Genomic DNA, 17,368 nt, shown 5'->3' on the forward strand with positions numbered 1-17,368 from the left:
TTTCCACTGCGAGGGCCATTTTGAGCGTTATTTTTATTTCTTTTTTTTTGTCATAGTTGTGCCTTCTCATCCATTTAGGTGGACGTAATCCTTAATCCCAGAGCCAGACTAATCTACAGATAAACTGTCCGTGTGCCTCTCGTGTCTAGATTTGGGGAATCTAAAAGCTGGGTATAATAAAGCCTAATTGGCTTACTGCATGAGCGCTATTTGATGGGAGCAGAGGAGTAAACCTTATTTCAGATCAAATTGAAAGGGATGTGTCATTATACCCATTTGGAGTGGTGCCGTACGGAGGGGAGGGGGCGGGATTAGGACGATTCTGAGGGGCCTGTGAACGACAGGGGCCCTAAAAAATTATGAGAACATAAAGTCATTTGGGCGGCGGGGTCGGATGTGATATCTTTTCATGGGGCCCATAATCCCTGGCGGCGCCCCTGCTTATTTGCACTAAATGGCAGCTCGTTGAAGGATGATTCACTTTAGTTGGATTATGCCGGAGCGGTATCTCTTTTTTTCGGTTCTTTCGCCAAATAAATGAATAAAGCTTATTTTAGGTGGAAAAAGTTCAAACATAATTCTTTTTACAAGAGTACAAGTTCAAAGCTGTCGTGCATTCAGTACCATTCACAGACACACAGATCAACACTATCACCACCACCATCGGCCATTTTACAAATTTAATAGACCCCACTGAAATGTATATGCAAGTTGCTCGTACTTTGTACATGTTTACTACGCCCTGTGGTCATAATCCTTTTACCACAAACCAATTTTGATCGTACCGCGACAACTTTGACAACGTTTGCAATCAACAAATGGTTTTAAAAAGTCGTAGGCCTATTTAGCCTCACACCACCACCAACACCACCCCCGAAAAAAAGGAGAACCAGATAACTTGACATTATTCTGACCAAGGGAGCGGCCTCAAAACCAAATAGACAATAGTAGATAGAAAAAATTAAACTTTTTAAATACACCACTGTATATTTAGTATCTAGCTCACATAATGTGATAGATTCAAGTGCCAGAGAGCCGGGGGTTTGGAATTTATTCAGGATTTGTTTTAATTGGTAACACTGCTGCACAAACGGTTTAACCAGAATAAGAATTTAGACCTGTTAAAAGTGACATGCTGTCAGAATGTACACAAGCCTTGGTTCGTCCTTCACTTAATTGGCCACACTTTATCATTTTGTAAGGTGATGTATAAAACCAATAAATAAAAACAAAGGAAATACTGAATATGGTAAAAAAAAAAAAAAATTATAATAAAAAAATAAAAACAAAAAAACAAAGAAAATACTGAATATATAAAAAAAAATTAAAAAAAATAAAATAAAAGGTTCAGGGACACACTTCAAAATAAAAGCGCACTTACGAAAACAGCATCCAGATTACAGATCTGATATGTATTTGTACCTTAGAAAACGTTTGTCAATTTGTGCACATAAAACACATAGTGATCACATGAAGTATTAGAAAGTAGAAATGTGTATGTATATATATATATATATATACACACACATACATACACAGACATATATATATATGTATACACACATATATATATATACACACATACATATGTGGCCAGCAGTTGTATGATTATATATACTGTTGTACATCCTTTCAAGCAGTAGGCCTACCTCATTAAAAGTAGCTCTAGAATCGACCCAGCAACCACCAACTGGACCATTTTGGCAAAAGCTGGATCCATGACACGACATGAGTCTCCTCCGAACCATTTGTCATAGAAATGTGTGCACTGCAGAACTGAAATATATGACCGAATATTTTTGTCGAGGCCAGGAGCCACGAGATATCGACAAGTCTCGCGCCATGTATTTTGGACTATTTGGTGTGACTGTAGTGCCTCGAGAAGAGTCCAAAGACCATGCTCTGTGCAAATCTAAGCTCAGGCAGCAGGCCTGAAATTTGTGTTACTGCAGGATTAATCATTTAAATTAAATGCAAATAGCAGGAATGGAGACAAGAAAAAGAGAAAATATATGCACTTCTGACACCTCTGAAAAAATAAGTAATGTCAAGATGTGAAGCTATTACTTACAAGTAAAAATGTTTGTTTTAATACTAAAAGGGGGTTGGCAAATGGCATAAAAATTAGTATCATAAAGACACAGTACAATTAGTACGTTTCCCAGACATCTCTCTCTCACACACCCTCGCTCGCTCTTTAAAATATTAAATACACCATGTGAACTCATAAGTAAATGATATACATGAAACAATTTCATATAATATATCAAGTATTCATACACAGCAATAAAAAAAAAAAGACAGGATTTTAACAGAAAAAGGAATGTTCTCAACAATGACCACTAGGGGTCAGCAAACACCCATGCTCAGACTTCCAGTCCGACACTTGCAATATTTATTTTTTTTGTTTTTAAAAGTTGACCCCCCCCCTCCCCAAAAAACTCTGCAGACATTAGTTTTTATTAAAAAAAAAATAAAAATAAAATTAAAAAAGAATACCCACTGACAATCCCTTTCCCTCTCTTCGTTCTCTGTTTTAAGTTTCTTTTAACAGTTCCTGGAACGCAATCTCAGACAACACTGGCAGTAATCGTTGCGGAACCAGTTCAGCAACACATTTGGAGTTCGTTACATTCTTCATATCCTTTTGCTGAATTCTCACAGTATAAATGACGACTTTGTTTGTAAATCTAACACAGAGCTGAATGTGCACAGTGATGTCAAACGTCTCACTGAATAACAACTGCAATCTCGACGCCTGTATTGGACCAGGAAAAACAAATTTAAATCAAAATGACTCCCCACTTATCATACTTAAAACAGATTCATGCAGTCAATAGAGATGTTTTAATATCAGTAATTCTCCCTTTCCTCTCTATTTCCTTCTTTAAAAGTGTCCCAGCATGTGCACCTCCGTCCTTTTTTTGTTTCGAGCTGTCCACCATCATCCTCCTCTCCTAAAGTGTTTAAGTTCCGTAGTGTCACCTCTTGGTTTTGTTTTTGTTTTGTTTTTTCACGACAATGTTTCTCTTCCCTCTAGGTTTGAGGAATTTCCGCTGCCGAAAATAATTCCCGTTTGTCTTTGGGAATCATTAATCGCTTTACAGACTTTGCCCATGCAAGTCAGTCGGTCTCCGATTGGCTCCGCGGCCTAGGCTCCGCCCTCCCCCTCCCCCTCCCCGTGTGGGTGTGTGTGTGTGTGCGCGCGCGCGCGCGCGCCGTTCTGCTCCGATTGGCCGCGGCGCCGCCTCAGTCTCTGGGCAGACACTCCTCCTCGGTGATGCCCTGGGCCTTCAGCTCCTCCAGGACGTTGTCCAGGTGGCCCGGGTCGGGGTAGCCGTGGCCCGTCAGGTTGGAGCCAAACTCCGTCTTGTGGTGCACCTCGTTCCAGATGACGGTGTCCGACTCGCCGGTGGTGCTGGACGTGCCCACCGAGAAGATGAGCCGGCGGTCCCACGCCACCAGCAGCAGCCGCAGGACCTGGAGAGGGGGGAGGGAGACGAAAACACGCCGGTCGAGATTCGCCGAAGACCGAGGAAGAATCTACTCATGACACTTGTTCCTTGAGAACGTACTTATTGTGTATCATTAAGTTGCTTTGGGCAAAAGTGTCTTGACGTCATGTCAAGAGCGTTGAGAGGATTGGGGCCGTTTGAAATTTGAATTATTTTGCGCACTTTGTTAACCCCTCTGGGGAAGAATCATTTATCAGCATTTGAGCCATCCATGACGTGTGAGCAGTGGGCTGCCACGCAGCGGCACTCGGGGAGCAACTTTAACTGTAGGTTCTTGACCGATGCCTTGCTCAGGGGGCATCGGCAGGAGTGTCTGACCCCAGCGTGCATTTCTTTAATTCAAGGATTCTAATTCTTTTTTTTTATTTTTTAAATCACAAGTCGGAGAAAGTCAGTATTCTGCAAATAAGATCAGAATTCTGAGATTAAAGTCAAACAAGCGTGGACAACTTGATTGATTTTCCAGAGGTTGCCTATGTTTCCCCTACGCTCCCCTGAAGTCGTGAAAATGTGAAGAGAACTGGCGAAAGGTGGGGAAAAAACAAACAAACAAACAAACAAAAAAACCCCCCTACAAGTATCTTCCATCCATTTATACACTGTCTACCATGTGTTATAATAGAGCTTGGATTTCCCCGCCTCCAGTCAAATCCAACCAGACCAACCCTGGAGAAAAATGACCCCCACACGACCTCTTAAAGCACAAAAAAAATGTCAAGGAATGCCCCCGTCGGTCTATCAAAAACAGTACGGGGAGCGTTCTGTGTGACGTCGGGGTCGACGTGTTAATTTACCTTGCGTCCCTTCTCGCTGTCGGGGAGGTAGCAATGTCTGGGGAACCCGCGGGCGGTGAAGGGTTTCCCTGGGTTGGGATGCTCCGTGCCCTGAGGAGGGAGGGAGAGAGAGGACAGGGCTCGCGGTTACGATCCAGATCCCAAAACTGATTAACCAGCTGAGCGATACGTGGGAGCCGGAGGCGGCCGGTGTCACCTGGATGCCAGGCGGGATGTTGTAGATGATGCGGATGGTCTTGCAGTCGGGGTGGCCGGGCAGCGAGTGGGGGATGACGTGGTACTCCATCTTGCCGGGCGGCTGGTTGCCCGTCTTGACGCCGTAGATGGTCTTGCAGGTGGGGCACTGCAGGCTGCCGTCCTTGTTGCCGTTGTTGTACATGGCGACCAGGCACTGGAGGTGGTACTGGTGGCCGCACTGTGCCAGGCGGCCCACCGACTCGGCACGGGAGATGCCGCCCACGCCGGGGCCCTTGTAGCCCGACGGCCCCGCCAGGGCCTCCATGCAGATGGTGCAGTCCTGTGGGGGTCAAAGTGGAAAGTAAGATGAATAAAATATATATATATATTTTTTTTTACCTTCATGTACCTTTATATTGATATTTTTATTTTTCTGCATTCTAGATAATTTTTCTGCATTCCCAACAAGGGGTCCTTCAGGAGGTTTCGGGCGGTCCCCAGCATAATGATTAATAGTTCAACTTCACTGTTATTTTATATATATATTTTTTTAAGAATGTACAAGAATGAGTGTTTTGGTGCTAGTTTCAGTATTATTTCCCCAACTACGGTATAGACAGGTATGGAAGTCTGGACTAAATGATATCTTAACAATAAAAATCTCCTCGGGTTTGGTACCCGGAGACACACTCTTATCAAACGGCGTCCAACGCTCATCAAATTGAGGGCCCTCCTTGATATCAAAAAGGTTGAGAACCACCGTCCTAGACAACGAATCTCAGAGCTGCCAATAACATCGCGGCCCTCCCTCCACACAATGGGAAGTGAGACTTACCTCCTCAGGCGGGTTGCGAACCTTCTGCAGGTACCGTTTCACCACCTCCTCGGGGGTCTTGCCTGGGAGAGAGGGAGCAAACAGATGAAGAGAAAGACAGAAGCAACCGAACGACCGCTCACGGTTAACAGACCCCGCCGGCTTCAATCGCTGCTGGCGGTCGCGGCCTGGACGCACCTTTGCGAGCCTGCTTCTTGGTTGTCTTGCGGCAGCAGTGGCCCAGGCCCGGCACGGGCTTGATGTCGCTCTTGCTGACGGGAGGCGGGTGCAGCACCAGTTTGGGGGGCCTCGTCAGGCAGACGGGAAGTCCCGCCGCGCTCATCAGGATGCCTGTAATACCTAGGGACAGCCAGCGGGGCGCGGTGTTGAGCACATTTAATGGGGCAGCGCAGACAGCGCGGTTTATTGGAAAACGTACGCATTATTTATTTCTCTCGGGAATCGAATCTGTGTTTTAGAGGAACTTGTGTTACTGAAAAGACGGCTTTTTAAATAAATCACAAGCCTGATCAAAAAGGGATCCCTCTCGTTAAGTTTTTTGTATTTTATAATTCTCAATCTATTGTTGCGTAATGTGGTCTTGATGCGTGTTTTTGCCAGTAATACATGAATAAAGCTATTTAAACTGAATAACGTACATTTTAAGGAAAACAAAACAACTCAACTATAAACTGTACTTGTATTTTGTGTACTTTGTATATACACTAGAAAGTACTAAACTTTCTAATCAAATTTATTGTTAATTTTTATTCTCAAATTTTTGTCTTTACTAATGAATACTTTACTTTTTGAATACTAATGGTCTGCAGTGCAACGCAACAAACCTCACCAGAACAAATTCCTAGTCTATTCCGAGTGTGATTTTGATTCTGATTCATCCCAGAAAATGTTTTATACTATAATTATACAATTGCGAGCGGTAAAGGTGACTAATTCCATGAAGTATTACAGTAAAGGTGACAATTCCATGAAGTATTAAGTTGGAGTGCGGGGCTCTTCTTACCCGCCAGCGCAGGGTGCACGGGGCTGGATCCATTCAGGTTCTTCACTGGAACCGTTGGTACTCTGAGAGGAGGCGGTGAAAAAAAAAACAAAAAAAAAAAGAGACACCATTAGCACAATTAGCCTCCGGTCGCGCCATCCCACAAATAGGTTCCTTGAAACGTGCCGAGTAAGCCGTGGACGGCAGGTGGACGGCGGATGAGGCGGCACCTGTCGCCCGGGGTTCGCTCCGTGTAAACAGGTTAAGGAGCTTTCGTAGAGTCATGCGGTTCCAGCCTCAACGCCCTGACACACTGCCGGGATGAAGTGTCCTCACGGGTTTTTTGGGAACAGGACGTGGAGTTGTACGACAGCACGGGAGCAGCTGGGACCTTGTCAACTCATAGTTTGTTGGTTTTTTTTGGCTGGAGTTCCCAGATTAAAAAAAAAAGTCGAAATAAATATCACTGCCAATGAGCTGATCCAACTTATGGTGAACATTACCGCGGTGTGGGAGTGGTGTGATTTAAGCAGCCACACCTGCCTCGGGTCAAGTTAATTGGGCCCAGGATCAGGGGTGCCTGTACACCTGTACGCCTGTCAGAGCAATCAACGAGCGCTGGTTGAATGACACACACACACACACACACACACACACACACACACACACACACACACACACACACACACACACACACACACACACACACACACACACACACACACACACACACACACACACACCCCTTGTCATGACATGTTTCCCATCTTGCCCACTCTATAATAAACTGGTACATTTCAACCCCATCGTGTCTCTGTGGGTCTGAAAGGCCACTTGGGTGGCGTGTGGCAGGCGGAACTATAATAAACAGTATACAGTATATAACTGTAATATATAGTATAATATATAATAACTTTATTTGTATGGCACAATTTACACAGGCGATGTAACAATTAAAAATAAAAATGTATTTGTTTAAAAAAAGTGCGGTGAAGGACCACGTGCACAAAATGAATCATTAAAAGATTATAAAAAGAGAAAAACATAGGATGCGCATCAAGCAAAATGTAAAATAAATAAAATCTAAATAAATAAAATAAGCTTTTAAAAAAATTCTGAAACGACCCCTTATTATGACTATAGTTAATTAAAAGCCGAGTTTAAAGGGATATGTTTGCAGCTGCCACCTAGTGACAGTAAGTTAGGATCATGCTACTACATGTTAAACTTGTGTCGATGGATCTGTAGTGTACATATGGTTCAATTCTTATCTCTTTCTCGTCTTGCGCGTCTTTTTTTTTTTTTTGCTGCTGCTGTTGTAACGCCTCCAGAGATTGATAAAGTGTTATCTTATCTTGATTAATAAAAAAAGAACAAATGGCCTCCCCAAGTCAGCTGAGTGAATTATGATAAAACAGTGTGAAAAACATGAGAACGACAAACAGTGGAACACGGTGGAAGCTGGAGGTGGATTATTATTATTATAATTACTATTACTGTTTTTTAAAGTTATATTTTGTTGTTTAGCACAAGTGTTAGTGTACAACTCCATATCTGATTGTTTACGGCAACTGTTACTCGTATATTGTATATCTTCCAATTTTTTCCATACATTACCATTTTGGTTTTCATAATTTTATTTGTACCGTATTGCTTTACTATTATTTTGCTTAATGTTTGGATGTGAGCTGCTGAGACCACTGCAATCTCCCTTTGGGGACGAATAAAGTATCTGTCAATCTATTACTGTAGCTCTACTATAATAATAATAATAATAATAATAATAATAATAATAATAATAGCATTGCATTATTAGTTGCTACTTTTTCCTCTCTTCCTTGGTTTGTATTCAGGTCAGAAAGGAATGGCTTGTTCTCGTTCCTGAATTTAATTTAATACCTTAAACAATACTTACGGTCGGCCGGATTTGATGATGGTCATCTTTCCGAGTGAAAAACGAGCACCACGGAAGTATTAGATATTATTCCAGAGTGCTTAAAAATAAAGGATTTAATTCCTCCTTCCTTCCGAACTTCCTTCCTTCTCTCTGATCCTGGAGCCCTGTGTCACTTGGCGTCTCTGTGTGGTGGCCGTCCGCTGCCTCTCCACCTCCTCTTATAGGGCTAATCCACCTGTTTCCATCTGTTGACTAACCTCACGTCACAGGGTGGATTACCTGGCCGCTACCGCGTCACACCGAGCGGCCGCCATAAGGCCGCCACACCACCGCACATATTCCAATTAAGGCGTGACGATCACACCTGCAGGCAGTTCCGGCGGAGCGATGGGGTGGGGTTAAGTTGTTTCATTCATGGCGGAGGAAGATAAAAATACACCTAACACTATTTTTAACCCAAATAAAAACACACAACGTTACCCACAGTGCCGCTTCATTACCGTGGCGGAGGCAGAGAGGAGCGAGTAACACATAGTCTCACACTCTTGGTGTTCCCCCTTGCAGTTGTGGCCCTAAACAACCACATAGAGTGCTTATGCCAGGGGCCGGCCCTGCCCGCAGGGGCTGATGCGGCGGCATATTTGGAACGGCTTCATCGTTGATCCTATTCCATATCCATCACCAAACCGATTAAAACAGATAAAAATATATTTTTTAGGTCAAAATAACCCTCACTGCTGATGAGCTCATCAACCTTATGGTGAACGTTACTGTGGTGGTGGTGTGATTTCAGCAGCAACACCTGTCTTCGGTCTAGTTAATTGGGCCCGGGACTCGGAGGTGGCTGTACGCCTGTTGGTCGTCAGAGCAATTAATGAGTGCGGGTTACTTACACACACACACACACACACACACACACACACACACACACACACACACACACACACACACACACACACACACACACACACACACACACACACACACACACACACACACACACACACACACGATATGTCATGATATGTTTTCCAGGCTTGTTCCATCTTGCCCACTCTCTGTAATAAACTCGTACGTTTCAACCGCTTCGCCTGTGTCTGAGGAAAAAAGCCACTCGGGTGGCGTGTGGCAGGCGGAACTGCCACAGTTACAATGTCGGTCGTTAGTTTTTGATCAATTTCTGAATGGTGAGTTCTAGCGGCTCTCATTTAAAGCCAATAGAAAACATTTTCTATTGTTTTGCCTTCAATCAAAACAATCAAAACCGCCCAAACCAACTCCCACGCCCAGATGTGTTTGAGATTGAGATCGTATATTGTGCTACTAGGCCCAATATAAAATATGGCGGCAGGCCGGGCCGCCACAACTAGTGTCACACGCCGAGGATTTCACTTAGCTAGGATTATAACCGCGAGCGACGTCAGAGCAGGGGTTTCCTACTCCCGCAGCAGAGCTGAGGAGGTGAGCCGGACGGATCATCTGACCGGGACCCGCGGACATATTTAGACGTCATATTTAGGTTATCGCGCTCATGCGTCTTAACGGAATCGCTGAAGGCAGTTAAAGATAATGACGTCATTCATTCATTCATCCCAATAACACCGATAGTGTAATGTCGAGTATCTCACGATGGGGACACAATTTTTTTTTCTCTTTAACAACTAGTAAGCTTTCATTTAGCCGTTTTTATTATGACTGAAGATTTTTTTAATTTTTTGTTGTTGTTGCTACTGTTTTTATTGATTAGGACGACTATTTGGATTACATGGAATTCCAATTACAGGCAGCTACACTCGTAACTAACATGAATATTCATTAAGTATTTATACACTTTTTATTGATTACAGCAGGAAACCTGTGATCATTTATAAGTGATCAGATTTGTGCTGGCCTCGCCCTTATCCGCATATGGAATCGGTGCCCACTAAAAACAATAGTTTTGCGATTTCTATCACTGGGTGGCTTTTAAATGCAGTATTTTCAGCTCCAGAAACATTCTCCCTTCTCCCTGTCTCGGTAAACAAATGCTCTGCCTTTGAGTGGCACTCGGGAACGCAGCCCAATTAGTCAAGAAACGTCGAGTCCCTCACGTCCACACACGATGAACCGCGTTGAACAAGTTAGGCGCGTTTCTCCAACAGCGGAGCACACCGTCCCAGCGATCCAGCGCCGTGATGTGGTGAACATGCCGAGGTCCAAGCAGAGGATTACGCACAGGAAGTGGCTTGCTGCAACCAAACGCTATTCCCTGAATTCAGGTTAATCCAAGGGGTTTTCATTCATGGTCGGCGAGTGTTGAGGAGGGAGGGCCGAAGAGAAAGGAAGGTTGGCGTAGGGGGTTGAGTGTCGGACAGGAGCGTCAATTAGTCACGTTTGTTTTGATCCGGGCTAATCTGGCGGCATTACGGCGGGCTCCATCTGGACGGGCGGATGAGGGAATCACACGAGCCGCGGCATATGGCGCTTTACACCACCACCACTAACATGCTAGATACGGGCAGGCGGACACACACACACACACACACACACACCCCCCTCTGGAGTTGGACGATGTAGTTGAAACACGTACCGAGTGTATCGAGAAGATCCTTTTAAAGTTAAACCCCTGTTCCTAAAGACGCGGGTCGATTCAGAGTAACGATTAACAAAACCACTACGGCCTTCATTCTGCCATTACAAATTGAAAGTACTCTCTGAAGCGCAATTTTTTCCATTTTCAGGGACTTCACGCAAAACAAATATAAAAAGATCACCGATGTGATTTTGTGAGTCGAAACATAATATAATGTTAATCTCATGGTCTTTTATTTACATCAGCATATTTATTATACTGTATCTATCTCTACATCTCATTGTCATCTATCAAGGACTTTTCAAGCACTTTAGCACAAAAGGGGCTATTTTCAAGGTATTTTAGAACTTCAATTTCCAAGGACTAAATTCAAGCAGGTCGAGAACCTGGTAAGAACCCTGTCAGAAGTAAAATAATGATAATAAAAAAAGCAGCTGAAGATTAAAAAAATTACTTAAGACATACTAATCAGACTTATAAAAAAACACAAATGTAAAGAAATACAGTAACACTGTTGCGCGCGCGCGCGCGCACACACACACACACACACACACACACACACACACACACACACACACACACACACACACACACACACACACACACACACACACACACACACACACACACACACACACACACGATAACAACAACAAATAAACATTAATTATAAATAAAAAAATTTCATGGCTGTTGTGTCCACTGTGACACGTGAAAGTGGTGTTAAAACACACACAGGTCTGTCTCTCAGCATTGTTTTACAAATGAGAACTAGGCCTCAGACGGGCCCATAACAGTTGCCACGGTTACCACACACACACACACACACACACACACACACACACACACACACACACACACACACACACACACACACACACACACACACACACACACACACACACACACACACACACACACACACACACACACACAAATGAGCAAAGCCTGGGAACAGGGGTCGGGGGAGCTGTGGGACACGGAGGTGGAGGGTGGAGGTACGAGCACAGGGAGACCAATGTGCTGTTCCTCCACCCCCTCCACTCCCTCCACCCCCGATGAATGGATCCACAGAAATGTCTTTCACACTTGTGAGAACGTGGCCCATTAGATACGATTGTGTTGCACTTGTTTTCCCATGGAGCTCCGACAGACTTTGTCACAAACAAAGACTTGATGAATACTAATGAGCAGTGACGCCGTCCAATGGTTTTACATGGAGCACAGAGGATGACAGCAACAAAAGGTGAAATTAGCGTCTCGTTGGGTCTCAGTGGCCTCAGCATGAATCATTAGAGATTTGAGAGACCTGGCTCTAGAAGCAGAGCCTGGTTTTTACACCAAAACTTCCTGCACAGGGAAAATATTCCATGTCGAAGCTTGCTGACACATCCAAAAGTTAAAATCGGATTATGCCGAATGGTCATGTGGCAATATAGTTAAAATTTGAAATCTGTGTTTTTTGAGCCGGCAACAGCGCAACGGCTGTGCTCGATACTACGGCCCCGTCTGCGACTGGTAAGACGACGACTTTCACATCCGACTTCAAAGAGCAATCTGGATCAAAAGAAAAAAGAGGAATATAAATAGGCTAAATCTGGGTTTAAATAGATCTTAAACCCCGCAGATCCTGCTTATTTACAAGAAAACATTCTCCTTGTGCCTCTCTTCTGAGGCCCAGACACGGAATTTAAGTAGGACACTTATTCTAGCACTTAGTGTTTGTCACTTTTGTTTGTGCGTTACGAGAAGACGAGAACATGGAACTCCCTCCACTTGCTCCCGGTGAGCTCCACCTCCATAGCTTTCAGGACAGTTCATATTTCACCAAATATCCTATGCAAGTCTTTCTATTTGATGCTGTAGATGACTACGTTTAACTTAATTAACAGCCATGGAATAAGTAATTACCATCATGAATTCGGCCGAGTTAATAAAAGTCAACAGCTGAATTGATGAATGAATGGATGGATGGATGGACGGATGGACAGGTCTAACGATGAGCTGCTACCTTGCCTCAGCTCTTGTGCCTTTTCCATTCAAAGAAACAAATGCAAAAGTTCTTCAAACCAAAGTGTGAATCGCACCAAAATTGCGACAGTTGGAAATGAACCGTTTGCTTGAACCAGGAATCCATGACGCACTACAAACGCACCCTTCCAGGTGAGGACAGGCTACTCACCCGGAGGCGATCAGGGCTCGGGACTGGGCCATGGCGATGCGCTGCAGGGCGGGCCGGCTCAGCCCCGCCAGACTGGCGCGGGGCGGCAGCGGGGCCGGGCACGCCGCCGCTCCGGGGGGCGAGACGGGCCCCAGCACGCGGGCCGAGGGCGAGGGCGCGCAGGTGGACGCGGCCGTGGAGATGAGGGGAAGCGTGGGCGCGGGACCCGTCGGTGGAGCGGAGAGGACAGAGAGGGTGGAGGTGGAGGGATGCGTCGGGAGGGACGTGGCGACGTTCGACAGGCCGGCGGACGGCGGAGGGGGAGGCGGAGGAGGCGGGGGCAGGGGGGGAGGCGGGGGCCGCGTGGAGGAGAGGGAGAGGGCGGCGGTGGCCGAGCCAAGGAGAGACAGGGAGTGCGGGAAGCCCCCGCCGCCTCCGCCTCCAAGGGCCCCGGGCCCCATGCTCATGCCCCCGGTGGCCCCGCCTATGGACGTCCTGTGAGGGGACAGCGACCGCGATAGTGTTGGCGGGCGGGGGAGGGTCAATGAGTAAGACCCTCCTGGGACTAAGAAGCTCCCCAGTTTGGGACTGGGCGGCTTGTTCGGGGGCAGCCTGCGTCCCAGGGTGTGGGCTGTAGACATGGCGCCCGCCTTGACACTGAGCACCAGCATGCACTGCTGGCAGGCGCACGGCTGCCCCAGGGAGGTGATGGCTGAGGCGGGCAGCGCTCCGCTGGGGTAGGCGCTCCCATTGCCGGTCCCACCGATGCTCCCGCTCATCCCCATCCCCATGCCCACGCCGGAGACGCCCACGCCCAGCAGTCCCCCAGAGCCCGGAGTGGATGCGGGGCCCCAGGCGTGGTGGGATTTGGGCAAGGGCCCGGAAACCAGCGGGTAGGCCAAGTCGGAGCGTCGCTGGATGCGTCGGCAGCGCTGCGTCTGCCCGTTGATCTGGGTCATGCTTTGAAAGTCAATGAGGTAGCAGAAGCCCAGCGGCGCCAGGTCCAGCCAGGGCTGCTGGCGGTCGCGCGCTGCCTGGATGGCGATGCCCACCTCAGTGTCGTAGGCCGTCCAGCTCCCCGCGTCGTTTTCCCACTCCCACAGCCAGCCCTGGCCCGGCGCCGAGGTGGGGTCGTAGAAGCTGCGTCGTACCGGTCGAAGGGTACCTGGCACAGGGGCAGGTGTTAGGGCGCGGCCATATCGGCAAAATCAATTATCATGGTATTTTTGATGAATGACCTTGACATTGATAATTTGACGATATTATGACCAAGCATGTAGAGGCGTTACAACATCCAGGACAGTCTGTGGCATTTTGAAGGAAAATGGCAGTTTACTATAATGCAGGTTTCAAGACCAGCAAAAGAACATCTCACTATAATGTGATAATACGATGATCAAAATCCCAGATATCTACTCTCATAACACAATATAGATATCATATCAATATCACTCCCAGCCCTAAATAGCATAATATAACATAACTTAATTTAAACAACATCACTTTGGGATTTGTTCTATGACTTGACACAGTACATTAGGACTCTGCATTATGATGCATTGTTAAAAACCTGCGGCTAATGTGCTGATCCAGTGACATTTAAAGACAGGAGAACTGTCTCCTTCGCAATTACTGAAGAACTGCTGCTTCTGTGAAATATTCTTCCGTGGCGACAGTGTGAAGAGGAAGATGGATGTTTGCTGGACAGGGGGGCTACAGTGATATTTGGTGTGTACAAGCAGATTACAATCCCCAAATTCAACATGTCTATGTGTGCTCGCTAAGAATTTGGGCAAACAGGCAAACAGGTTGCCCCTAGTAACAGCACACTGCGTTCTGAATTGCGATTGGCTGTTGGCCTTGATCCGACCTAAAGCCGACAGTGTTTGCTTTCCCAGGGAGTCCAGTGCAACTCCTGAGAGCCTTCATGAAAACCCGCCCCCCCCCCCCCTTTTTTTTTTTTTAATCTAAACCTAAATCCTGTGTTTGGGACACAAAGTGATTTTAAAGGCTGCTCCAGAATGGACGGCATTCATCTCGGAATCTGAAGCGAACGCCGACTAATGTGCCGAAACAAAAATCTCTTTGATAAACTCTGAAAATTTTCAAAGGAAGATTGTGTCCCCTTCTATCCCTGTCTTTGTCAATAGATTTATCGCATTGATTCACATAATTAAAAAAATGTTTCTCAGTTCAATACTGTCAGAAACAATGCAGACACTGCTGTGAAACTCTCCTAGAGAAGAGGCCAAAAAATGCTTTGGAACTGCGCTGTTGAACGTCATTGTGGTTTTCATAATTAAAATTGCATATTTTTGCAATTGTTTTGATTAATGAATCCAACGAGTCATCTAGTCCGTAAAATGTTCATGAAATAAGGGCGAAAACAATGGTAAATGCTGATCATAAATTGGTCAGGTTATAGATTCTGGTCAACGATACATCACTCTGGCGATGATTTCATTATTAAAAAGGGAATCGGTTAATCTGAATGATTATTTGACTCACCCCAATTTCACAGCGCCAAGATTTGAGAGCCTCCTTATACAGTATATGCAAATGTTAATGCTTGTGAAAAACACCTCCTACCGCGGGAATGCCAACATGGCTCGGATCATTTATCAGAGTTCAAAGCAGAATGATGAAGTGGCGTGTAATCAGTGCAATCAAATTTAAAGTGGAGACAAAACAAAACATTAAAAATAAGGATGTTTTTATGCCCGTGTCCCTACTTTACTGTCAACATGGAACTATTGATTAAAAATAAATAAACATAAAGTAAACGCAAACCTTCCACCTCCTCTCCACATGAATCCATCTCTTTTTGTAAAGAGCATACTTAGTCCGATTATCAACATTGCGGTATGGCTCAAAATAACATTACGATATTTGATTTTGTCAATGTCGCCCGGCACTACCTGTAACTGACAGCCAACTGTTTTTGTCTTAATTAATTAATTGAATAATAATAGCCAACGGCTCTGAAGCAACACAAAGCGCTGTGGGGTCATGTAGGTGTTAGTGTAAATGATGGACTACGGACTTTTAGAGGACAGCGCACACTTCAGCCTCTGATAAAATAATGCTGCCCGGTGGATAGAGCTGCAACGATCAGTCGATAAATCGATTAGTCACCAACTATTAAATTACTCGCCAACTGTTTTGATGATGGATTAACCATTGAGTCTTTTTTTAAAGGAGAAAATTTCCAAATTCTCTCATGGCAGCTTCTTGAATGTGAATATTTTCTTTTAGTCTGACTGAATATCTTTGGGCTGTGGACCAAACAAGCCGTTCGAGGACGTGGCCCCAGGCTTTGGGAAACCGTGATGGACATTTTTTTTTTTTTTTGCGTTTTCTGGACGAAACAACTAATCGATTAACCGAGAAAAATAATCGACAGATTAATCGATCATGAATATAATCGTGAGCTGCAGCTCTACCGGTGGAACTGTAACCCTGCAGTAAAAATAAATAAATAAAATACATAGCGGTTGACAAAGAAGAATAAAAAATACCCACCGAAACCTTTTTTTTTTTTTAACCATTATGGTCATAAGATGATCATGATCGGGCCTTGTAAATAGAAAGTAGACCGGCCTTCCATTCAGTTTAGAGCTCAGGGCAGGGCTCCTCAGCTACAGCTTTCTATTGGACGACATGTCATGTTGGGGTTGGGGGGGGGGGGGGGGGGTGATACATTTATTGCTCATTTATCTTATTCTTGTATTTTAAAGGGACAATCTACATTGATGGGCGGGCCACACGAGGCCCCCCCCCAGCCGCCAGTTGAATAGCCCTGGCTCCGGCCTTGCTACACCTCTGGCTGTCATCATTTTATATCATTTCATGTAAAATCTGTACGGGCAGCACATGTTAAGATTTGATTCTATAAATATACGAATACTTGCACAATTTTCGATTTTTGACATTGTGTATTGTTGATCCAGAGGTTGGTTGTTCATTGTTATATACAGTATTGTACCCCCCCCCCCTGTTTTTGTAGTCAGTTATTAGGCTTACTGCATGTTGACAACGTCATTCCTATGTTTATTGTTGTTTTTTATTATTATGGCCTATTGTTTTGATGTGAGCTGCTGAAATCTCCATCCCCTCCGGTAATGACTATAGGATCTATATCCATCTGTGTATCGAAGCACATAGCTTGTTATTTTCCCAGCGGTGCCAGATGATGATGAAGCCATGACAACCCGTCCATCCCTGTACCTGTGTCTTGTCGGAACTGGTGCATGGAGTGCAGGTCGATGATGTAGGGCGAGAGGCGGGGGTCCACCTGGCCGAGGACCACGCTAGCGCCCCGCGGGTCGCTCCGGATGACCGCCTCGATGTGGTGGGAGACGGCCGGGCTGTAGGGCCGCCAGCGTCCGTGCTCGTTCAGCCATTCCCATACCACCACCGCGGACGCTAGTAACAT

General features: G+C 45.4%; 1 protein-coding gene across 1 annotated transcript; it reads right to left on the minus strand.

Annotated features, from left to right (window-relative positions):
* Positions 1 to 3,249: 3,249 nt before the first annotated feature.
* Positions 3,250 to 17,368, minus strand: dtx4a (deltex 4, E3 ubiquitin ligase a; the record flags this gene model as incomplete). Its single annotated transcript, XM_080022949.1, has 8 exons — positions 3,250 to 3,480; positions 4,310 to 4,399; positions 4,506 to 4,826; positions 5,322 to 5,383; positions 5,499 to 5,660; positions 6,325 to 6,386; positions 12,955 to 14,098; positions 17,161 to 17,368. 8 exons carry the CDS (start codon positions 17,366 to 17,368, stop codon positions 3,250 to 3,252), a joined length of 2,280 nt encoding a protein of 759 aa, XP_079879075.1.

This window comes from Zeus faber, assembly GCF_960531495.2.
Source record: "Zeus faber genome assembly, chromosome: 22".
NCBI classification, from domain to species: domain Eukaryota; kingdom Metazoa; phylum Chordata; class Actinopteri; order Zeiformes; family Zeidae; genus Zeus; species Zeus faber.